Source organism: Giraffa tippelskirchi, chromosome 5, assembly GCF_054371585.1.
Source record: "Giraffa tippelskirchi isolate mGirTip1 chromosome 5, T2T-mGirTip1v1.2.pri, whole genome shotgun sequence".
Taxonomy (NCBI): domain Eukaryota; kingdom Metazoa; phylum Chordata; class Mammalia; order Artiodactyla; family Giraffidae; genus Giraffa; species Giraffa tippelskirchi.
The window spans coordinates 129,437,847-129,464,092 of record NC_137279.1 but is presented as its reverse complement, the minus strand read 5'-3'; the positions used below and the strand labels follow the sequence as shown (position 1 = coordinate 129,464,092).

The following is a 26,246-nucleotide window of genomic DNA, read 5'->3' as shown; positions in this document are numbered from 1 at the left end:
TCAAGGCTATGGTTTTTCCAGTGGTCATGTATGGATGTGAGAGTTGGACAGTGAAGAAAGCTGAGTGCCAAAGAATTGATGCTTTTGAACTGTGGTGTTGGAGAAGACTCTTGAGAGTCCCTTGGACTGCAAGGAGATCCAATCAATCCATCCTAAAAGAGATCAATCCTGGGTGTTCATTGGAAGGTCTGATGTTGAAGCTGAAATTCCAATACTTTGGCCACCTCACACGAAGGGTTGACTCATTGGAAAAGACCCTAATGCTGGGTAGGATTGGGGGCGGGAGGAGAAGGGGACGACAGAGGATGAGATGGTTGGATGGCATCACCGACTCGATGGACATGGGTTTGGGTAGACTCCGGGAGTTGGTGATGGACAGAGAGGCCTGGCATGCTGCAATTCATGGGGTCACAAAGAGTCGGACACGACTGAGCGACTGAACTGAACTGAACTGATTTACTGCATAATTGAAAGTTGCTAAAGACCATAGATATTAAAAGTTCTCACTATATAAGATAAAAACTTCTCTACATATGGTGACAGATGTTAACTAGACTTATTGTGATGATCATTTTACAATATATACAAATATTGAAGATTATGTTGAACACCTAAAACTAGTGTAATGTTACATGTCAATTATACTTCAATAAAAAATGTTTTCATGTTAACTATCATTAACAAAAGGCAAGCAGTTTCTGAAGTGGTTACAGCCAGACTAAAGGCAAGCTGAGGGCAGGATTATGCTTATGGCTCTACCCTTTCCAGCAGTGTTTTCAACCTCAACACACATACAAAATAGTTGTTGTTGTTGTGTTTACTCATTCAGTTGTGCCTGACTGAACATGACTTTGCCACCCCATGGACTATATAGCCTGTCAGGCTCCTCTGTCCATGGGATTTCCCAGGCAAGAACACTGGAGTGGGTTGTCATGACTTTCTCCAGGGTATCTTCCTGACCCAGGGATAGAACCCTCGTCTCCTGGTTGGCAGGCAGATTCTTTACCACTGAGCCACCTGGGAAGTCCCATATAAAACAGTTCTTACCCTTAAATACTGTGCTAGGCATTAATATTTTCTCTTCAACTATATATACTTATACTTTTTAAATGCCAGCAAAGAAGTACTTCACCCCATTGACTCCATCACCGATGTATGCTGTGGTCTCCCTCTTGGCTGAAAACCAGAAGCATCTGAGGAGTTTTTAAATATCCTGAGACCCAGGCCATCCCCCCAGTCAACTAGAATTTGGGAGTGGGAGCCAGCATCAGCAGTTTTTAAAGCTTCCTGGACAATTTCAATGTTCAACTACAGTTGAGAAGCCTGGCCTTAATGGATACTGAGTGATCCACAGTTTGAAAAGCCCATCATGGGCACCTCACAGCTTCCTCTACACAAGTGGTTCTTACCAGGGGTTATTCTGCCCACCAGGGAACATGTGGTAACATTTGAAAACAGTTTTGATTGTCACAAATGGGAGGGAAGAGCTACTGGCATCTAGTGAATAGAGGCCAGGGACGCTGCTAAACATTCTAAAATGCACAGGATGGCCCCCATGACAAAGAATTATCCTAAATGTCAACAGCACCACAACTGAGAAATCCCGGCCTAGGCTTTGGACTGACCGAATGTTACTGCTACTTGAAGAGCTACTGGATTCTCAAATCAGATCTCCAAACTGACAGCTCTTTCTATCCTAAAAATTGGGCCGCTATGTACTTTACAAAGAATAATAAAAACTTTCGGGTTTGTATTGGCTCGGGAAACCCAGAACTCATTACTAAGAAGCCGGGTGTAGACTATAACAGTGACCACTTATTACACCTACTATGTATCAGGGACTATAGAGTGCTACCAAATGTGGCAATGACATTTGCTACACGTCCCAATGCCAGTTATAAACAAAACCAGTGGGGGAGCATTTAGCTCTGACCTTGTTTTGACATCGCCTGCATAAGAAAAATCTCCTGAGCCATCTACCTGCCAACAATAACCATGCCAACCTATTCATAAATCCTCTGAAGCTTAGCTATTCATCAACACTGAACTTTAGACAATGCTTATCTGATTTTCTGACTTAAGCACTGTAGTAAAATCATCTTTTCACTGAAAAGCACTTGTACTAAAAAGTCACTTTTATCAAGCCTGTCACTGCAAAAACCCACAACAGTGCAGAGGCCTTTGTCCCACTGCCAGCATCGTTCTGAATGTTAGGCAAGTCTCCCTGGATGTTCTGTTCTTCCTTTTTTTCTCATTCATGTTACAACCATAAAATAAAACACTAGGGCTTTAAATATGTTATGCAGAGAGTACATTTCTTCAGAGTGGAAGGTGGGATAGATCACCCTGGTGCATTCCAGAGGCAAGAATGTGAGCAGTGTAAATAAGAGAAGAAATGGGGAGCAACCTGGGAATGTATCCTGAAGTCATTAAAAGTGATGCCATCGTGGAGCTGACTCCTTGAGAAGGGGGAGTGCCCTTCACTCACCATCTGCCCCACTCGTCTGGCTTCTCCAGGGCCAGAAGCAGTACAGATCACACACTCAGGGCTGAGGAATTTGGAAAAGGAGTCAACTGCCACTCCTCAGGCGAATTCCAACAAGAAAAAAGCAAAGCTGCCAGGGGCAGTGAAGCGTCCCTGACTGCAGGTCAGTGGAAATTTTCTGCCGCAGCAAGGGGTTAGTCAGCGCTCCTCCTGACCACCCATTCTCTGACTTGACACAGCAGCTCACACACAAAGGCCTCCCCTGAGCCCCACCCAGTTTTACAAGGTATGGTTATTTCCACCTGGTCTTCAGGATGACCTGTGATGCAGGCTACTGTGATTTCCACAGAGAGAACCTCAGAGAAGCTAAAGGCCTACCCAAGATCAGAGAACCAGCACCCAAGCCAGATCAGAACAGGCCACTTCTGACTCCTGGTCACAGCTGGCCCTGCCTAGACCATTCTAGAAAGGAGACTTCACTGGCTCTCAAAGCTGGAGATGTCCCTACTTAGTTTACTTGCCTGTAAGATTTGCCTTCCACCCACTTGTCTGACCTGGGCTTTCCAGACCAAAGAATCCCTTCCTCTTTCTTCCATGAGGCAAACCTTCAAGTATTTGTAGATATCACTCAACACTGACCACCACTTCACTTCTTGAGGGCAACAGTCCCAACCCCCGGGACTCCTCCCCAGACACCACAGTTGTCATATCTTCATCAGCATAGTCTCTGGAATGTGGTGCCTGGGTCAAGACCCAGGGTTTGGGGTGTGGTCTGATGAGAGTACTGTGAAGGTTAGCTTCAGGTGTCAATGTGATTGGGCTACAGGGTACCAGTTATTTGGTCAAACATTATTATGGGCATTTCTGTGAGAGTGTTTTTGGATGAGATTAACATTTCTTTTTAATTTAATTAATTTATTTTTGACTGTGCTGGGTCTTCATTGCTGCACGTGGACTTTAGCTGCAGCAATCAGGGGCTACTATTTGTTGTGGTACACAGCCTTCTTGTGATGGTGGCTTCTCTTGTTGCAGAGCACAGGCTCTAGCAGTTGTGGTTCTAGGGCTCAGCAATTGCAGCTCACAGGGCAGGCTCAGTATTTGTGGCACATGGGCTTAGTTGCCCTAGGGCATATGGAATCTTCCAAAACCAGGGATTGAATCCATGTCCCCCTGCACTGGTAGGAGAATTCCCAACCACCTGACTACCAGGGAAGTCCAGAATTAACATTTAGATCAGTAGACCAACTAAAACAAATTGCCCTTCCCAATGGGTGTGGGCCTCACCCAATCAGTCAAAGGCCTAAATAGAGCAAAAGGCTGACCCTTCCCCTGAGTAAGAGAGAATTCTCCAGCTGACAGCCTTTGAATTGGGACATCAGCTCTTCCTGGGCCTACAGCAGTCTGCTGTCATTCAGTATCAAATTGAGATGCTGAGTCTGCAGACTTTGTAGCCTCCACAATCATGTGAGCCAATTCTTTACGAAATATCTTTCTATGGACATTGCATGAGGCCCAAGATCACATCAGCTTTTATATCAGCTGAACCCTACTATAATCTCATATCCACTCGTTTATGCTTTAAACAAACATCCAACAAATATTTATTGAAAGCCAAGCATTGTTAGAAGTGCTGGGAATATAGTGGAGAAGGCAACAGACAAAATTCCCTGCTTTGTGAAGTTTAGCAAGGAAGTCAGAGGAACAAAACAATTAAAATACATGGTAACAAGTGTGAAGGCATGATATAAATTGAGAGAAGAGAAGAGGGGCACTCTACTTTTAAGTGTAAAATCTCACTGAGAAAGTCACTGGGCAGGTCAAGAACTGAAGGAGATGACAGAGGCAGCCACGTGGACATAGGGGAAGAGTGCTGGGGAGGAGACAGCAGCAAGTGTATAGGTCTGGCACAGAAAAGAGACAGCAAGGAGGCTGGAGTGGCTGGAGCACAGGGGTGAGGTGGAGATGAGCAGGAGTAAAGGTCAGGGAGGTCACAGAGGAGACCAGTAGGTCCAACAGGACCTTACAGACCACTGGACAGGACTGTGGTGTTTAGTCTGGGTGACATGGGCCGCCACTGAGGATTCATGAAAACATCTCACAAATCCCTCTGGCTGCTATGGCCAGTCTAGACTGAAGAGAGACAAGGAGCAGGAGACTAGCACTAGACTTCTAGAATAATCCAGGGGAGAAAGAACGGCAGCTCACATCAGGGAGGTGGAGATAGGGATAACAGTACCTAAAGTCTCAGGTCTTGATTTTATCAGCTCAAGGCTCTTCTCCTCCTTCCCCTACACCGGTGTATCTTTAATATAAATCAAAGTCTTTAGACTCATTTCAATTCTATAGAGACCATATAAAAATCTAATCTCTAAACTTCATGTGTGTGCCATCTCCACACTCGTCTAAATCCCTGAGGTGCTGAACCAGACAATGAGGTCTATTGACTTGCAGGCACACTCCCACACTGACCTGACCACGTGCAATAGAACTTGCAGGAGCCCAGGCTGTTTACCAGGGCTTCCCCAGTGGTGAAGTGGTAAAGAATCCACCTGCAATGCAGAAGCTGAAGGAGATGTGGGTTTGATCCCTGGGTTGGGAAGATCCCCTGGAGGAGGGCATGGCAACCCACTCCAGTGTTCTTGCCTGGAGAATCCCATGGACAGAGGAGCCTGGTGGGCTACAGTCCATAGCGTCGCAAAGAGTCAAGACACACTGAAATGACTTAGCGTGCATGTAGGCTGTTCGCCAACTCCAAAGTGATCTCATGGAATAGTCCTCATCTCATCTGCAAGGGCGTCATCCTAGGACCCGTCAAGAGCTCTCCTGAAATAAAGACATGACAGGCCAGCGCCACTGCTCTACCAGTCAGCACTCCAGTCCCTGCCTGATCTCCCTAGAGTGGAGTCCTTGCTAGAGTCTGGCTTGTGCTAAAGTTTGTGAAAGAAAAGAGATGTAAAGAGAATAGCAAAAAAAAAAAAAGAGAGGGAAAATAGTATGTTTCTAACATGAGGAGGGGTTACAAATCACTATTACAAGAATAATTACTACATGACTGAATATGAAATTGTTTTTAAAAATGTTAAGAGCAAGGGTTTTACATTTGGATAAAATGGCAGAAACTTTTCAAGGCGATTCATTCCATCCTCCACCTTATTTGCAGGTCCTTGCCCTGCTACCCGCCCCTTGCTGGCTCTTACATCTCAATCAACCTCACATCTCAACCATTACAGTAACCTCCTGCTGTGTAAGCTCCCAATCCTATCTCACTCCACTCCTCATCCACACCATCACCAAGGAGATCTTTCTAAAAAGTAAAACATATGATGAAGGAGGATAGCATCTAAGCATCTTAACTGGCACATGATCAGAGAGGGCTTCTGCTCACCCCACTTCCCAAAACTCCCCCAAGCACCTGCCCTATGAAATCACTCGCAGTGGCACAACACATCATGCTACTTAAGATCTCCTGGGACTTTTTACATTCTGCTCCCCACCTGGCTTGCTCATCCCCTACCCTGTGCTCACCTTGTAACTGCTCCTTCTCCTCCACAGGTAATCACCTTCTCTGTAAAACCTCTCAGACTCCCTTTCTTTCCTGGAGATGGAGCTGCCCACAGCAGATGGAGTTGTCGTGTACACACCATGAGCCCAGCCCCTCTCTCACATGAACTGCTACCATTTACCAGCAAACCTGCTGCCATTCCACCTGACAAGCACCATGAGGGCCAAGAAAGCACCTAGCTCATTCTGAATCATCTCCTGGGCTTGGCAAGGTGCTTGGCACAAAGTAGAGACTCAGTAACCACTTGCTGAATGAAAGCTCAATGGTGTTACTTACAGGAAAGGCTAAGCTATAATATCTTTATTCTTACAAACCTTGCTTCCCTCACTGCCCAGGAAATGATCTTTTGCCAGGCTTTAAAACTAGTATTTGATTTTTCACCTACTAACTCCCCTAAAAACCAATTATTAAATCATTTAGTAGTTCCGTGCCTTCCTGCAGAAACCACTGAACTTTTCTCCTGCTTACTAATTAAAACCCAGTCCTCTGACATTCCAACATGACAAACGTTTTCCTGTGGGAACGAACAGAGCCCCAAGCTCTGAGAATCCTGAACCATAGCAAGTGTCCATTGAAGGGACAAACGTGAAGCACCGGACTGTCCAACAGGCCCCAGGCTTTGAAATGCACTGAACCACCCCCTCTCCTGACTGCTCTTCCCTACTGAAACCATGCGCACCATTTGTATTTTAAATTTTGATTATGCTACCAGACTTTTTTTTAAAGAACATTACTCTCTCTGCCAGTGCTGGGAGTTTTATTACAAGAACTTACGGCTAGGCAACAAGAGCCAAGTTTGTTATTTTTTCTGGATCAGATTCAACAACCTTGTCCAAAGAGCAAGAAAAAAGGCAAAAGAGGCAGCCAGCCCTTTTGTTTCCACACCTGTGTTTAAGCTTTAACTCTTAAAGTCCTAAGCAGACCCACTGAAGCCTCAAGATGGATCTCTCCAGGCCCAGTGAAGGGAAGCAATGCCGGTTAACGGGTGTAGATGCTATTTTCCTGGAACTGGGGCTCCTCATGTTAGCACTTATCTCAGCACATCAGCTGACTCAGAGGCCTGGTGGTTGCCTCACAGTCTCTCTCTGGCCTCCCCCAAGCTGGTGTGGTCTCTTCAGTGTGGAGGGAGACGGAATCTTTGCTGAGGATAGTGCCATATTTTAAGTTCTCACTTAGTCCTGCCTGCCTTCTCCCACCTCATCCACGCTCCCAGATGAAAATGCAGGCTGCGCTTAACTGCCTGGGCGGTAATTAAGCTTTCTCTAAAGTTTCCGCCTTCATGTCTACTCACATTACCTTCTCAATGGGGCTTATTTAAAATTACAATCCAACCACCCCACAGCCCCAACTCTAGCACTCAAACCTGAGTTACATATTTATTTCTAGAGTATAATATAGTCAGCTTCTAAACTACCATGTAATTTACTTATATATTATGCCTATAGCCCATCTCCTCCCACTAGTGTGTAAGCTCCTTCAGAGGCTGGGATTTTAGACTGCTTTGCTTATGGGCATATCCAAAGCACAGTGTTGGGTATAAAAAAGCCACTCAATAACTATTTGATGAATGTCTAGTCAAGGCTATGGTTTTTCCAGTGGTCATGTATGGATGTGACAGTTGGACTATAAAGAAAGCTGAGTGCAGAAGAATTGATGCTTTTGAACTGGGGTGTTGGAGAAGACTCTTGAGAGTCCCTTGGACTGCAAGGAGATCCAACCAGTCCATCCTAAAGGAAATAGTCCTGAATATTCATTGGAAGGACTGATGCAGAAGCTGAAACTCCAATACTTTGGCCACATGATGTGAAGAGCTGACTCATTTGAAAAGACCCTGATGCTGGGAAGGATTGGGGGCAGGAGGAGAAGGGGACGACAGAGGATGAGATGGTTGGAAGGCATCACCAACTCAATAGACATGGGTTTGGGTAGACTCTGGGAATTGGTGATGGACAGGGAGGCCTGGCGTGCTGCGGTTCATGGGGTTGCAAAGAGTCGGACACAACTGAGCAACTGAACTGAACTGATGAATCCTGAGGTCCCATTAACTGGCAGAGGCTGCCTAAAGCTCTGTGCTGGCAAGTATTCTGAGGTCATATTTAGGAGCAGGGCAGAGAGGGGAAAGAGTGCCATGGTCAATCCTGTGTCTGCCAGGGGGTCAGGGTAGGCCCTCCTTGCTCTATGGCTGTTCAGTACACTAGCCACTAGCCATTGAGAGCCTGAAATGTATGTAATTAAATTGATCAGTGTCAAAAATGTAAAATACACACCAGATTTTGCAGATATAGTAAAACCAGTGATAAGAAGATGTCTCAGAATTCCCTGGTGATACAGTGGATAAGAATCAGCCTGCCATGGGTTTCATTCCTGGTCAGGGAAGTTTACACATGCCGAGGAGCAGCTAAGCCTGTAAGCCACAAGTACTGACCCCGACTGTCACAACTATTGTAGCCTGCGTGCCCTAGAGCCTGTGCTCTGCAACTAGAGAAGTCACCAAAATGAGAAGCCCACACACCACAATGAAGAGGAGCCCTGGCTCACCACAACTAGAGAAAACCGCAGCAATGAAGACCCAATGCAACACAATCTAATTAATTAATTTTTTTAAAAAGGAAGACATCCACCTCTTTCAGAAGTGTGATCCTCAAACCAACGTATCACCGCAAAAGTATGTTAACATGCAGATTCTGGGGTGGGGTGGGAATGTAGGGTCCAGGAGATTGCTTTATAATGGTCTGCCTCCCACCCCATAATGGCCAGGCATACTTGAGGATCACTGCTCTAGGCCATAGATAAAAACATTATGTAATCTTTGTAAAGCATGAATAGGATTGCTTGGAGAACAAGCAAGAATTTTCTCCTGCACACTAGTTTAAAAAAAGCCAGGAGGGATAGAGTAAAGCAAGTCATTTTGGGAGTCATCTTATATATCAAAAAAGAAATGTGCCTGTGAAGTGAGGAGCCCAATGATAAAGAAATGCCTGCTGAAATGTCAAAGGAAAATTTGTTTCAAGAATCAATCAATCAATCTCTCTCTGTGTGTCACACACACACACGCACACACACACACAAGCCCATTAGCTGGGCTGTGGTCCATTTGGAGCTTGAGTTATCACTTGGGTGAGTGCCTGCTATGCTATTCAGGTTACAGCTCCATGAGGCTGCTCTAATGCACACACCCAACCTCATACATTTACATGCCTTCGGCATTGCTGTAAGTTCAGCACTTGTACAATCAGGGTCAGCTCCTCTCTCTCTTCTGACCTGCCTTACACCCAATCTTTACTACTCCTATTCCTTTTTCCTGACACTTGCACCAACACATCTCTTTCTGGAGAAGCCTGCTTAAGAGAACAGAAGAAGTAAAACAAGGAAAACAAATAAAGCAAAGAAAAACACACGGTCATTTCAGAAACAACTGCCATGCCAAGAATTTGTTAGTTCAATTCTAGAGGGGAGAAAAAGACTTATGGTAAACTAGGAGAGGCATTTCTCTAGAGTTTAGGTTTTTGCATAAGTAAGATCTATGCAGATCTGATCTGCCCTAGAACTCATAACAGTGCCCACACAGAAAGGCACTGAGGAGATGATGCTTTGATGTATTTCATGCACCAAGTCCAGCAAAAACAAACTTACATAAAGTGCTGGAACAGTATTGAAACATTTACCTCCCAAATGAGGACAGAACCCTACATTCTCAAAGAGGAAAATCACACATTCTCTCTACCCCAATTCCTGGAAGGACTGTGCTTGCCTATTTCCTCCAGTCATGTGATTTGAAACCTGTTTTCTATTAACCATATATCATAACTTTGTGTTTTTTTCAAAGTTTTTTAAAAAGAAATAATAACTTCCATGCCCATGGAATCTACAGGCATAATTTGCAAAGCTAAATATTCATGAGCCATGTGATTGTGGTCTCTGCCAACAGTGCACTCAAGAAACATGAATCCATGTGACCATTTAAAAATTTTTGGATGCTTTAATTTTGTATCCACAACCAGATTACTCTGTCCAACAAAATGACTTAAAACACATTCAACAATTTTTCTCAAAACATTCATGGTGATCATCCTCTGCTTTTAGTTTTTATTTCTGTTGAAATATAAAGAACTAAAGGATTGAAAGTGCCCTCTATTCTTAACGCCCTACATATTTACACATGTCCAAGAGGAAAGCTCTGAGATGCTACCCACAGACTAGAAACACGCACAAACTTGAACGTGAGCCAGTACAAAAGCAATACTCTAATCTCCCACGGAAATGTTACAAAAATGAGAGTATATGTGAATACGCATATACACAAAGACAGCCAAAATAACTCACTGCATCTGAAAGATGAACTCAGTCCCCATAGCTTACCAAATTAATGGAGTGTAAGCTGCTTTATAATATAGAGTTTTCCAAAGTAAAGCCCCAGGCCACATAGGGATCCTCGATGACCTTATAAAATCATCTCTCAACACTCATATATTTACGCTTTCCCATCTTCCAATATAGCATGATGTTAGAAGGAGTGTAACCCAAAATTTAAAGTGTATTTATCATCTAGAGTGTTTTCCAGGAAGTAAACAAAATGCTGGCATCATTACCAGTCCTTGCCATGATCCACAATATACTGTGGCCCGCCAAATGTGCTTCTGGGAAATTCCTCACTAAGAAGGATTCTTCTTCTATTTTTCTTTTAAGTTATATCCAATCTGCCAACGCAGATTCAAGGGCACAAACTGAATTTTTCAAACATCTGGCTCCAAACAGGCACCTGTAATTCCCTCTACAGTTTTTCTTTATCAAGACGGACAATCTAAGTTCCAAACAAGGGAACAGGGTTCAAAGAAGCTAAAGAATATGCCTGGGGCACAAAGCTGGTAGAAAGCAGTGTTGACAAAAAACCAAACACCTCTCTTCTCACTCTAGAGCTCTTTCTACTCCACCTCCATGGAGTAGTAGCTACTAAGCCAAGAAATCAGTAAAGTAAGATAGATAGGAGCCCCCTGGGCTCGCATCAATAGAACACCGGGAGAGAAAACCATAAAAGCAATTACAGGTCACTCAGTGCACATTTCATAGATTCTGAATCCTCACATCTGACAACTCTGTTGTCAGAGCTCCTACTGAGAGGTTAGGTAAAGCCCCAGCTTACAGAAATTTAGCAAGGGACAAGTACATGCTCAAACTTCATCTGCAGGACTCCAAAAACTATGCAATACAAACCCAGGTTTGTACAAGAGTGACAAAGGAAAGTAGTGAGGCAGAGCTGCGGATCACGCCTTCTCTTCTCTTGCACAGTCTCCCTGTCTGGTTATTTCCTTCTCTCTCTGTCTGTCTCTCTCTTCCATTTCCCAGCAGCTGGAGGAGTCGTGCTGGCAGCAGTGGAGGAGAAACAGAATGGAAGGGGCAGATAGAAAATCATAATGACTGATATGGAAGCAAAAAACTGCTTGGCTGAAAGAAGAGAGATCTGTTATGGTAAACAACAACGACAAAAACTGCCACAGGATCTGAAAATGACTGAATAGAGACTATAGTGGATGTAGGATGACAAGAACATCAGGCTGTAAAAATGTTAAATATAAAAGCCTCTGTGACATTCAGTTTTATATGTTAGTTTGGCTTGGCTATAGTTTCCAATTATTCAATCAAACAGTAATCTAGATGTGCTGTGAAGGTATTCTGTAGATGTAATTAAAGTCCATAACCAGGCAACTCTTAAGTAAGGGACTATTTTAGCTAATCTGTGTGGGTCTGATTCAGTCAGTTGAAAGGCCTTAACAGCAGAGCTGAGGCTTCCCTAAGGAAGAAGGAATTCCATCTGTGGACAGCAGCTCCACTCCTGCCGGAGAGTTTCAGCCGCCCTACCTGACCGCCAGCCCTATGGATGCCTGATTTGCTTTGCCTGTGCCCACAGTGGTGCAAGCCAATTTCTTGTAATAAACCTCTCCCCGTATATACCTCCTACCGGTTTCCTTTCTGGATAACCCCTGACTGATACAGCTTCTATGAAGGGCTTATGCAAGCTCCAAGAGAATGGAGCTGCATATTCTGACCCAGAAACCACAGACCTAAGAACACTTTGGGGAAAGGGGTTCTAAAGGGACATGTCCTTGGGTGCCAGGATGGAGTGGGGCCTTCAATCCAAACCACTGGCTGGAGCCCTCTTGAACTTCCTTAAGCTTAGCTTCCAACCAAAGGCAGGCTGCATAGTTTTCCAGTGTAAGGTTCACAGTCTCTGGAGAAGACTTAGGTGATCTCCTATGCCAAAGCTGGGAAGGCTGAACTGAACACATTTAATGTCAATGAATAAATGATCCCCAGACGGCTAAGGACAGATGCAGATATTAAAACCGGGCATCCTGGTGGGGTTGACCGAGAGAAAACAAGTGGAGGAACCCACGGACTTAATGTTGCTGGAAAAGCGGTCAAGAAGCAGTTTTTAAATTGTTACCTGAATGATATCCCTCAGGAGAGTCACCTTCCTTGCACTGTCTGTGACGGAGGGACAATGACGAGGGCTCCAAACAAAGGGGGAAATATCACAGAAAGAAGGGCTCAAAATATCGGTAGGGGGGACTTCCCTGGTGGTCTAGCAGTTAAGACTTCCCCTTCCAATGTAGGGGGTGTGGGTTCTGTCCCTGGTCGAGGAGCTAAGATCCCACATACTTCTGGGCCAAAAAACCAAACAATATTGCAACAAATTCAATAAAGACTTTTTTAAATAATGGAGGTGTTTCAATCCCTTTTAGAAGGCTTTGCTACTTTTAAGTTGGCAGCCACTATAGCCAACTTCCAGCCATGGGTAGAGCACCGGTAGTGCTATTTCAGAAGCTTCACACAGCACCTGAGAATACTGTTGTTATGTACAGTCAGACACAGTCAGGACAACCTCTTGCAACTAGGTCTTGGGGAAAACCATTTATCCTATGTTTGGCTGCCTCAAATAACTCCAACGACTCTGCCTAAGAAGGAATCAGGGTGTCCTGTGGTCCTTTTGAGAAACGGTGAATATCAGCTCCCTGTGGGGAACGCTTACCAAGGACCTCAATGTCTGCACTTCATGTGAGGACCAAGGCAACGGCCAATGAGCTTTCAAGTCAGCCTCACTAGTACTTCCCAGGAGATAGAGTTCCCCCATCTCATGACATGAAAAAAATATTCTTCAATCCCCCTTAACAAAATATTTGTTTTTTTCTACCAAACAGCTCTCTGGAGGCTGTCTACCGCATTCACCAAGGGCACTAGAGATGTAACATTTGATACAATTGCCCAATGCTTGGGAAGGGCAGATTCCTCACATTACCAGATCAGCCTGAAACAGTAAAGCCTTAAAGGACACCATGGGATTCTACACAAAAGAAACACCAGCCCTCTCCCACGCAGACATGGCACAGCAAGTCCAGCAGAGGCAGGAAAAGTCTATGTTTGCATGAACTCTTTCAGGACAGGATGTCTTGATCAGGAAGAATACACCCAGGCAAACCTCAGAAGGCCAAGGGGCCACTCACTGGCAGCTTTCAACAGCTTTCATACAATGAGTTAGGGTAAATCCTAGGAAGTCTTTTAAGAACTCTTTCTGGACCAAGATTACTAGCTGAAACTGGACTCTTTCCAATGCTCTTAATTACCTCCATGACATTTAGGAAGAGCTCTCTCACCACAAAAGGGCCAGAAACTCGCTCCTAGGAAATATGGTAGTTGACCGACCCCAGTTCATGAAAGGACCAAGACCCTTATAATTAAGGCTCTTATGGACAAGCCACAAAACCAAGAGATAAGCAGCCTCTGGAACAAAAGTGCCCGGTACACAACCACTTGGAATATCCCACAGGACACAGTGAGTCATTCCACAAGAGATATTTTTAAAAAAGAAAAAGGAAGAACCAATCTTGAAACGTTTAGCTATTTAATCTGCCTTTAAGAGAGAGTTTATTTGGGGAAAGACCTCACTGGAAAATCCAAAATGGCATATCCGGACCCCTGGTATATAGGGGTGACACTTCCAGTTAAGCACTTCTGGTGCTTAGGTTGGCACCCCTAAGCCCTCAACCACACGCTGCTCCCAGGTCAGCCTCACAGAGGGAGCTGCCTTAATTGCACTTGAAATAAGAGGATTTGCATATTTTCCAGTTTTCAGGGTCCGACAATGGTACTTCCCAGTCTCATAACCATCTTTCCCACCTTACTTGAGGGCAGGCAATCCACCCCATTTCGCTCTGGAGCCTTCACACTTAGCACAGTTCCCAGTGTCCTGCAGGCACTGAAAACTGGGTGTTGGATGAATGAATGAACAAGTAGCTACAGAAACCGTCACACCAAGTATGCTAACGCCATGTTTTTCTAAAGGTGGGGAGAACTGCCAAACAAGAGAAAGGAGGAAATTCAAAAAGAAAAAAAGAAATCATGTCCAGGTTTTTTAACTGCAACACAGTAGAGAATACAGAAATTTTTTTAAAGTTCCCTCCTCCACAAGCAAACTTGAATGTCTGAGCTATTCAGAGGGTATTTTTGGATGCTCAGGGCTCAGTTACACATCACTCAGATTCAGAAGAGGAATTTCTGGACATGCGCTGTGCTACAGGCTGTGCGTGTCCCTTCCTAGAGCAATGCTAAGCACACATCTGGGGCTATTTAACAACTGATTGGAAATTTCGCCTTCTGATTTCCAGTTAAATACTGGGCACAGGAAAACAAATAGCACTTGTTTTTCACTGAGCCTTGTCAGTCATCCAAACTGCCGCGCAGACCAGAGAACTGCCTGTGGTTTGGTGGCAGAGCCCCAACATATTTGGACCTCTTCCCCCCACCACCCAAGTTTAAGTGACAGGGATAAACCGATTTTGGCAACCTCAGCCTCTTCACCCAACCCCCGACCCCCATGAGAAACACAAAACTAGGTTTTAAATATTAAGCATGGTCCTGGTATTAATTTACATTTTTCATTAGGGTTAAATTTTTATTTGTTTTTAATCCAAAGAGCATAGAATTTGGTTTCTCTCATTTATTTCAATTGCCCTGCCCTGATATTACTTGGATTTGCTGAAGAGGCAATGTTTAGATTACCATTTTCTGTTTCCAGTTAAACTGGGATGTAATATTAATATGTAGCAGTTGTACTATCATTCTTGGGGAGTTTGAAAACTGGGAGGAACTTCAGAGATTGACTAGTACCACCTCCTAACTTTAGAGATGAGGAAATTGAGACCTGGGTAGTTAAGTGATTTTGTGTGGTGCTTGATGTATAACTAGTTAGTGATGGAACCAAAGATTAGTACTTGGGCCTCCTGACACCCAGGCCAGGGTATGAACTAGCAACAAAAATCTGAGTTACCGTTTGCAGATGACATGATCCTCTACATAGAAAACCCTAAAGACTCTACTAGAAAATTACTAGAGTTAATCAATGAATATAGTAAAGTTGCAGGATATAAAATTAACACACAGAAATCCCTAGCATTCCTATACTCCAATAATGAGAAAACAGAAAGAGAAATTAAGGAAACAATACCATTCACCATTGCAACAAAAAGAATAAAATACTTAGGAATATATCTACCTAAAGAAACAAAAGACTTATATATAGAAAACTATAAAACACTGATGAAAGAAATCAAAGAGGACACAAACAGATGGAGAAATATACCGTGTTCATGGATTGGAAGAATTAATATAGTGAAAATGAGTATACTACCCAAAGCAATCTATAGATTCAATGCAATCCCTATCAAGCTACCAATGGTATTTTTCACAGAACTAGAACAAATCATCTCACAATTTGTATGGAAATATAAGAAACCTCGAATAGCCAAAGCAATCTTGAGGAAGAAGAATGGAACTGGAGGAATCAACCTGCCTGACTTCAGGCTCTACTACAAAGCCACAGTCATCAAGACAGCATGGTACTGGCACAAAGATAGAAATATAGATCAATGGAACAAAATAGAAAGCCCAGAGATAAACCCACGCACATATGGACACCTTATCTTCGACAAAGGAGGCAAGAATATACAATGGAGAAAAGACAATCTCTTTAACAAGTGGTGCTGGGAAAACGGGTCAACCACTTGTAAAAGAATGAAACTAGAACACTTTCTAACACCATACACAAAAATAAACTCAAAATGGATTAAAGATCTAAACGTAAGACCAGAAACTATAAAACTCCTAGAGGAAAACATAGGCAAAACACTCTCTGACATAAATCACAGCAGGATCCTCCATGACCCACCTCCCAGAATATTGGAAATAAAAGCAAAAATAAACAAATGGGACCTAATTAAAATTAAAAGCTTTTGCACAACGAAGGAAACTATAAGCAAGGTGAAAAGACAGCCTTCAGAATGGGAGAAAATAATAGCAAACGAAGCAACAGACAAACAATTAATCTCAAAAATATACAAGCAACTCCTGCAGCTGAATTCCAGAAAAATAAATGACCCAATCAAAAAATGGGCCAAAGAACTAAACAGACATTTCTCCAAAGAAGACATACAGATGGCTAACAAACACATGAAAAGAGGCTCAACATCACTCATTATTAGAGAAATGCAAATCAAAACCACAATGAGGTATCATTTCACACCAGTCAGAATGGCTGCTATCCAAAAGTCTACAAGCAATAAATGCTGGAGAGGGTGTGGAGAAAAGGGAACCCTCTTACACTGTTGGTGGGAATGCAAACTAGTACAGCCACTATGGAGAACAGTGTGGAGATTCCTTCAAAAACTGGGAATAGAACTGCCATATGACCCAGCAATCCCACTGCTGGGCATATACACCGAGGAAACCAGAATTGAAAGAGACGCGTGTACCCCAATGTTCATCGCAGCACTGTTTACAATAGCCAGGACATGGAAGCAACCTAGATGTCCATCAGCAGACGAATGGATAAGGAAGCTGTGGTACATATACACAATGGAATATTACTCAGCCATTAAAAAAAATACATTTGAATCGGTTCTACTGAGATGGATGAAACTGGAGCCCATTATACAGAGTGAAGTAAGCCAGAAAGAAAAACAACAATACAGTATACTAATGCATATATATGGAATTTGAAAGATGGTAACGATAACCCTATATGCGAGACAGAATAAGAGACACAGATGCATAGAACAATTTTATGGACTCTGAGGGAGTAGGTGAGGGTGGGACGTTCTGGGAGAATAGCATTGAAACATGCATATTATCATATGTGAAACAGAACACCATTCCGTGTTCGATGCATGAGACAAGGGCTCAGGGCCGGGGCAATGGGATGACCCAGAGGGATGGGATGGGGAGGGAGGTGGGTGGGGGGTCCAGGAAGGGGAACACATGTAAACCCATGGCTGATTCATGTCAATGTATGGCAAAAACTATTACAATATTGTAAAGTAATTAGCCCCCAACTAAAATAAATAAATTTATTAAAAAAAAATTAAAAAAAAATTAAAAAGTGGAAACACAGTCGGTGCAAAGAGCAGGACTGGGGTGCTGATAGAGGGGAGGCATACAAACTTAGGCAGCGCACACAACCTTCCCCGAAAAAAAAAAAAAAAAAATCTGAGTTACCTCTGGATAGAACTGACAGATAAAATCAGGACACCTAGTTAAATCTGAATTTCAGACAAACAATGAATAATATTTTGGTGTTAAGTATGCCCCAAATACTGGAAACTCTACCTTTAAGGGGGCCCCTTTGACTCACCACCTTCGTTCAAACACACATATTTACAGGCATTTCTTTCCTGATTTTACTGGTAAATGGCTGGAAAAAATAAATCACAGCACTGTAATCCCAAGAGTGAATGAGGTTGGAAGAAGTTGTTGCTTGTCTCTTTCAAGCACCCCAACAAGAAGAGCCCCCACTTGCCCCAACTAGAGAAAGCCTGTGAAGCAATGAAGACAGTGCAGCCAAAAATAAATAAATAAAAAACAAAACAGAATAAAGGCTGCAAAGACCCCTGGATTAGACATTTCATGTTACTAGAAACCAGGCATTCGAGAACGTCTGCTTGTTCTAGAGTTCTAAGTCTACAGACCTTGCAGGAGAGAATGCTCAGGTTTGTAAAACAAACAAAGCAAGGTTTTTCGTTTTTCTTTTTAAATAAAACTCACAGAATAAAGTGAAATGACTTTAAAGTTGGGTTCACTAATTTTACAACATCATTTTGAAAAGAATTCTGTAGCAAGTTTTTTTCCTAACAGCTTTATTAAGATATAATTCAACCTTATTATAATTCTATTATATAAATTACATAAATAAAATTATACAATTTACCCTTATAATTCACTTTATTGAGATATCATAATATTCCTCCTTTTAAACTGTAAAAGTCAGTGTTTTAAGTATATTCACAACTGTGATAATAATCACCATTATCTAATTTCAGAACATTTTTCACCCCAAAGAAACTCCATACCATTAGTAGCCATTTCCCATCCTCCTCTCCTACCAGCCTCTGGCAACTACTGATTATCTTTCCATCTCTATGGATTTGCCTGTTTTGGACATTTCATATAAATGGAATCATACACTGTAGATTTTTGCATCTGACTTCTTTTATTTATGTTTTCAAGGTTCATCCATATTGTCGTATGTATCAGTACTTCATTCCTTTGGTCAAATAATATCTCAGGGTATAGATATACCACTTTTTAACCCTTCACCAGCTGATGGACATTTGGGTTGTTTTCACTTTTTTATTATTATGAATTATGCTGTTATGAACAATTGCGGACACGTTTTTCCATGCACATATATTTTGCCCAATTGTCTTTCAAAGCACTATTTTACCTTCCCACCAACAATGTAAGAGAATTCCAACTCCCCTAAATCCTCCACACCACTTGTTATTATCTGCCATTTTTATTAAAGCCATCCTAGTGAGTGTGACAGAGAAGGCAATGGCACCCCACTCCAGTACTCTTGCCTGGAAAATCCCATGGACGGAGGAGCCTGGTAGGCTACAGTCCATGGGGTCGCTAAGAGTCGGACACGACTAAGCGACTTTACTTTCACTTTTCCCTTTCATGCACTGGAGAAGGAAATGGCAACCCACTCCAGTATTCTTGCCTGGAGAATCCTAGGGATGGCGGAGCCTGGTGGGCTGCTGTCTATGGGGTCGCACAGAGTCGGACACGACTGAAGCGATTTAGCAGTAGCAGTAGCAGTGAGTGTGAAGTGGATTCTCATTGTGGTTTTAAATTTGCGTTTTCCTAATGACTAATGATATTGAGCATCTTTTCACATGTTTATTGGCCATTTGTGTTTTTTCTTTGGAGAAATGCCTATTCAAATTGTAGCATGTTTTTAAAGATAATCCGGTATTGTGGCTCTGCTCAATCATTTTTAGCAAACTTAAGTTAAAAGTTCAGACATTTATTGCACTATTTTGTCTTTGATGCAGAAATAACTGCATAAATAAAAATAAGCTTAGATGATCCTTCTAGGATAGTTTTTACTTGCAGTTTCAACGTGACAGATTGAGAGAGTAGGATTATTTTTATTTCTGGTTGCACTGAAGGATAACTCTAACCGACCCAATCTTTTCTGGGATATCCCTACATCTTGCAAAAGAAAACCTATAAGGCTGTGACAACTCAATCGTGTGTGTGTGTGTGTGTGTGTGTGACATACTCAAAGATCTACTACTTGACACTCAGCCTGAAATAATCACTCTCATCCACTCCCATTTCTGAGGTAGCCAGAACAACCAGATAAAAGAACTGCACTTGCAGAGGAAACTCAATTCCACTCTCTCCCTACCTGACACACTCCCTCTTGCCTGCACAGTGGAATCAAGAGAAGGACTGAAAAGATTTGACAGTAGAAAACAGATAAACAGATACCTTCTTAAGATGGCATTAAAATATAATGTTTTCAGTCACCCTCATAGGTGGCTGAGACAGTCTGTGTAACACAAGATCCTGCTAACTAATTATGAAAGGTTTTCTTTTGTAAATTGGGCAGTTATAATAATGCAGACTTGTCAACTTAAAAGGTCAGCTTGATTGTAGATGAGTAAATATCATTAGTTAAACTTCTCTCACAATCCTGGGCTTCCCCCGTAGCTCAGCTGGAAAAGACTCTGCCTGAAATGCAGGAGCAGATAAGGCGATGGCACCCTACTCCAGTACTCTTGCCTGGAAAATCCCATGGATGGAGGAGCCTGGTAGGCTGCAGTCCATGGGGTCACGAAGGGTTGGACACGACTGAGGGACTTCACTTTCACTTTTCACTTTCATGCACTGAAGAAGGAAATGGCAACCCACTCCAGTGTTCTTGCCTGGAGAATCCCAGGGATGTGGGAGCCTGGTGGGCTGCCGTCTATGAGGTCGCACAGAGTCAGATACGACTGAAGCGACTTAGCAGCAGCAGCAATGCAGGAAACCCCAGTTCAATTCCTGGGTCAGGAAGATCCCCTAGAGAAGGGAGAAGCTATCCACTCCAGTATTCTTGGGCTTCCCTGGTGGCTCAGACGGTAAAGAACCCGCCTGCAAAGTGGGAGACCTGGGTTTGATCCTTGGGTTGGGAAGATCTCCTGGAGGAGGGCATGGCAACCCACCCCAGTATTCTTGCCTGGAGAATCCTCACGAACAGAGAAGCCTGGCGAGCTATAGTTCATGGGGTCGCAGAGAGTCAGACACGACTGAGTACAGCACAATCCTACTTAAAAATAATAACTGTTGGGAATTCTCTAGCAGTCCAGTGGTTAGGACTCCGTGCTTTCACTGCTGCTGCTGCTGCTGCTAAGTCGCTTCAGTCGTGTCTGACTCTGTGCGATCCCACAGATGGCAGCCCACCAGGCTCCCGCATCCCTGGGATTCTCCAGGCAAGAACACTGGAGTGGGTTGCCATTTTCTTCTCCAGTGTATGAATGTGAAAAGTGAAAGTGAAGTTGCTCAGTCATGTCCAACTCTTAGCGACCCCATGGACTGCAGCCTACCAGGCTCCTCTGTCCATGGGATTTTCCAGGCAAGAGTACTGGAGTGGGGTGCCGTTGCCTTCTCCGTTTCACTGCTGAGGCTGCCCCAATTCCTGATCAGGGAACTAAGATCTTGCAAGTCACACAATGCAGATAAAAACACACACACACAAAACTTTTAAAGTACTGTAACTCTAAAGTAAAGACAGCTTTAGGACAATAATACAAATCCATCAGCAAAGGACATGCACATCTTAGACTGAGAATCATGGGACCAACCCTCTCTCCTCACCTCCTTTGAGCTCTCCAGGTAACCTGGGAAAAGACACTAAAGGAGACGGCTAAGCCTCAGTTTCCAAAGATTCCAGGGGCCTTCTGAAGTGTTTGGAGGAAACACTTTACGTAAAATAATTTAGTTATCTTATCCCTTACCTCTAACTACAATGAATGAATAAAGGAAACACACCTGCAATTATCTATCCAGATCCTTCTGCCCTAGTGGCTGTCAAGTCATTCATTTCAAATTACAGAGAACAAGGGAAGAGCTCGCCTTGCCTCCTTCCCTTCAGTACCATCTCTGTTAGGGAGAGTTGCCCAGCTTGTGAGAGAACTTGTACCCCTTGTTGTCTAGTGATCTAAGAACTGGAATGAACAACAGATGCTCCACCATCTCTTCCAGGTCATGAGGAAATGCACAGATAGAGAAAACCATTTTCCCTAAAGAAAGCCTGTTGGACAGCAAGGCAGAGTTTAGGTGTCCTAGAATTTGAATTCTTGACTTCTCCCAATGCTGCCTCCCATGTGTTGGTAATTTGAGTTTCATCACTTGATCTACAATCTCCTTACATGGGATAAACTCCAGATAGGGCTGATGTTCAATTGTTTACTAAAACCATCTCCTGCGGTTCATTGTTAGTGTGTCATAAGCTGATGGCCAAGAAACAGTTCTTACTGATGTTAAACAAAATTAAAGCAAATAAATAATAACTAGGAGTAAGATACTTTCCCTTAAAAGTCACAGAGAGGCAGTTTGAAGAAAGAATCCAGAAAGCGATGGGTGCAACTACAATATATGTGACCCCCACTTTTCATCTGGACCTACAGCCCAAAGAAACGGGAACTCCTTTCAGTCTGAGGCCGGCCAAGCTAGTTGTTGTTGTTCAGCCACTCAGTCATTTTGACTCTTTGTGACCCCAAGGACTGCAGCATGCCAGGCATCCCTGGCCAAGCTAGACATTTTATAGTTAGAAATGTAAATTCAACATCCTTCCCAAGTGGTCTTTACTAAAATGACTAATAATAAATAGCAACAAAAATGGTACTAATGTTTATGAAATCATCCATGCCAGGTCCCACACTAAACATTTTACATGTAATTGCATTTAATCAAGGGAACAACCTCATGATGTAGTGACTATTTTCACTCCCATATTACAACTGAGGAAAGTCAAGCTTAGAGAAATTAAATACTTTTCCTTTGTTACTGCTTGGATTCAAACCAGTGTAGGCAAAAAGTCTTTGCTCATAACCTGCCCAATGTAGTAGCTCCTGAAATTGAGCTCCTGAAACGGTTAGGGTGCTTAAGGAATTGTATTTCTGATTTACTTCATTTAAATAGACATACACAGCTAGTACCTACAGAATTGGACAGCGCAACTCTGCACAATAAGGGCAAAATGAGTATAGGATTTTAGAGTAATGACCGTTAATCTTATTATCACAAATGCCTTTAACTATAGGAGACTAACAGTGCTTTTGAGTATGAAGGGAGCCAGTTTAGTATAAGTGCTTGTAGAGTTAAGTCCTTTCTGGATTTGAATCTCAACTCTGCCAGTAACTAGCCAAGTGATTTGGGTCACTACTTAACCTCTCTAAATCTTAGTTCCTCATCTGGAAATGCACCTATAAATATCCCCATCTTCATGGGGTTATTGTGAGAATTAAGTAAGAGAAAACATTAGAGCACTTATGCAATATCTGGAACATACTAAGTGCTAAATAAATGTGCTGATAATAATAAGGCGTTTGTGCATGTGCGCGCTGATTTGCGTTTGACTCTTTGCGACCCCATGGACTTCTCTGTCCAAGGAATTCTCCAGGCAAGAATACTGGAGTGGGTTGCCATTTCCTCCTCCAGGGGATCTTTCCAACCCAGGGACTGAACCTGCATCTCTTGTGTCTCTTTCACTGGCAAGTGGATTCTTTACCACTGAGCCACCTGGGAAGGCCAATAACAACTAATTCTGATTTTGGCCTTTTAAATTTTGAAGTAATGAGAGTTTAAATTCTCAGAAAAGGCTATAATTTAACTTGCTAGTAACTCCTATCTTGTAAATGTACTTTGGGGTTTAAATTGTTTTATTTTGAAAATAATTCACATTTACAAAGTTGCAAATACAGTACAAAGAACTCATGTATACTCTAACTAGATTTGCCAGTTTTCAATATCTTGCAATATTTGCTTTATATTCTATCTATATATGAATTTTTCTCTGAACTACTTGGCCCTTTAACCTTTAATGCCTAAGTGTATTATGTTTACCAAGAAGGATATTCTCTTGAATAAGAAAAGTACTATTACTAAATTCATAAAATATAACATTGATACTTTAATCTATAGGCTCAATTTCAATTCCTCCTATTGTCACCATGTTCCTCATAGTGACAGTACCACTCCTTACCCAGGGATCACAGATGTCTTTTTAGCCTCCTTCAATCTGGAATGGCTCTTTAATGTTTCTTCGATGACTAACATTTTTGCAGACTACAGACCAGCTATTCTATAGAACGTCACCCAAGTTAGTTTTCTTCAGGATTTGCTCATGATTAGACTCAGGTTATATGGATTTTTGGCTAGAATAATAACTAATTTAAGACTATGTAAATATATTGTTCCTCAAATACCCTCCACCACCACTAGAATCAGCATCTATTGATGACTCTTGCCTAATCAACTTTTACCACGACAGTTACAAATTGATAACTTTCTAATTCCATCACTCCTTCTATAGCTATTCATTGGTATTCTATAAAAAGCTTTCTCTTCCCCCCTTTTTATTCATGTAATTATCTATTTTTTAATTGTATTGTCTATTGAGTCTTATTTTATTCAGTGGGTAGCTCTGAGTTTTTAAAAGTACGCTTCAAATACAAGTGATAAGAAACTACAGATCTGAATTAAGAATCATTAATTAGGCAAAATGTATTCATTGTGCAAGATGAACACCATTAACTGTGGACTCTTCTTATTTTGATTGCTTGTAGGCAAGAGGGGTTTGGGAGTCCGAGGCTCTGCATGTATCCCCAGCAATAGACAATGTGAGTTATCACTGAGCAGTGTTGCTCATCATCAGACATGATATCATACCCCAAAAATTCTATCCAAACAACCCGTCAATTTCTCCACAACTAGCGAGCTTGGATGTTTCTGGCAAACTCAAAAGGACATGATTTACAAATAGTAGGTAATATTTGGATCCTTCCACAAGAGTTGGGTTCCAGCTTTTTTATAAAATACAAATGTTTTCATTTTGCAGCTCACTGTGTCACTTTCTCAACAAACAGATCCTACAAGCACTTATTCGAAACTGGCTCCCTCCATACTCAAAAGCACTGTCAGTCTCCTATAGTTAGGCCTGTGTTATATATGAATAAATTGGGTCTGTACGTATTTATTTTGCGGTCAGAGACTACACATCTAATGGCAACTTACAATATTTACAATCTCCTGGTACTATGGGGAGGAAGGAGGGGGAGACTGAGACCAAAGGTCAGGCCACACAGGGTATGACTACAGATCCTGCTCAAACATGCAACCAAGACCAGACTCTTCATGCATAGAAGAGGACATAAGAGTGGTATTTGTTTTCTGTGAATGCTTATCAGTGCCACCCAAATAACCACTAAGAGCAAAATCCAACTTTAATACACTGTGGATTCTGCTATTATTAATATTTCAATGAAATAAGCCTTTTCAAAAGCCTTGAAAAATCTGGGGTCATTATATCCTTATGCTCAAGGATCACGTTGGGAGGGTTTTAAGCACTTACCAAGAAAAGTCTGGAGACCCCAACTGCCAGTCTCTCTGTCTTCAGATGCCAAACCAGGGGCTGTGGGGAATTGAGCAGGAACACAACAGGCTTGTGGTGAATGTGGACTGAGGAGATGGGATTCAGGTGCAGAGTGACCTAGGAAGAAACAGAAAGAGAAGTCTTAGCACTAGCTTTCCATTAAAACCACTTAGCACAGCACATGGCACAGCTCACCATTAACAGAAACAAGCTATAAGCTAGTTCAGATTCCATACATAAGATATAGTAGGTTGAACTAGATGATTCTGCCAATACTTGACCATTTTTTAACTACAAAAAACAGCTATATCGTGTGGTTCAATCCATACTAATCTCAACCAAAACATGAATCAGCTCCCAGTAAAAGCAGAATACAAGTAAACAAAACGCTTTTTTTTTTCAGAGTTGGCAAAGTCAAAATAAAAGTTACCTTCCCTCAGGGCTGCCTTATCCTTCAAATCAAATGATTAAATTTAAAAGTGGAGAATAGAATCACCTGGGGGCAGGTCATTCCTCTGAATCGTCAAAGAAATGACTTTGTTCTCTTCCAGGTAAGCTCCAATCTCTCTCTATAAAGTCAAGTGAGTTCTGCCAAAGAAAAGTGCCGAAAGCTAAGGGAGAGGGGCTGCCAAAGGGAGCTGCCAGTGCTTTCATCATCCCAGCTATTAGCTCGAAGGGGTTTTCCAAAGAAATGAGGCATAGAGAACACACAGATTAAAAATTGACTGAATACAGTTCCAATCCCGAAAAAGAAAAAACAGAGAAGAAAACCATGAGCCTGGATAGGGAAACTGTGGCCAGTTTTGATAGCAGATCAAGGACTACTGTAGGGTTACACTGTCATCATTAGCATCACCCAAAAGCACCTGTGAGGAGATCTGGACACAGAGGATTCAACACCACCCTCCCAGAGCACATCAGCCAAGGTCAGTCAACACGAACATGGAAAAGCAAAAGGATGGATAAATAAATACTGAACAGACACTTTCATATGTCTCCCCTAGCTTTCTGTCCAGAGGGGCAAGGCAAGACCAAAGAATTACTTGTATTTAAACAAATTGAGGTGGTGCTAGTGGTAAAGAACCTGCCTGCCAATGCAGGAGACGTAAGAGATGCAGGAAGATCCCCTAAAGGAGGGCAAGGCAACTGACTTCATTATTCTTGCCTGGAGAATCCCATGGACAGAGAAGCCTGGTGGGCTACAGTCCATAGGATCTCAAAGAGTCAGA

At 42.5% G+C, this 26,246-nt stretch overlaps 1 protein-coding gene across 14 annotated transcripts in view; it reads right to left on the bottom strand.

Annotated features, from left to right (window-relative positions):
• TGFBR3 (transforming growth factor beta receptor 3) overlaps positions 1-26,246 on the bottom strand; it is a 260,538-nt gene that overhangs the window by 55,985 nt on the left and 178,307 nt on the right. For all 14 annotated transcript variants that reach the window (XM_081486439.1, XM_081486431.1, XM_081486432.1 and 11 more), the window contains one exon: positions 24,997-25,134. In XM_081486439.1, the coding sequence (XP_081342565.1) occupies positions 24,997-25,134 (138 nt within the window). The remainder of the gene's footprint in view (positions 1-24,996; positions 25,135-26,246) is intronic.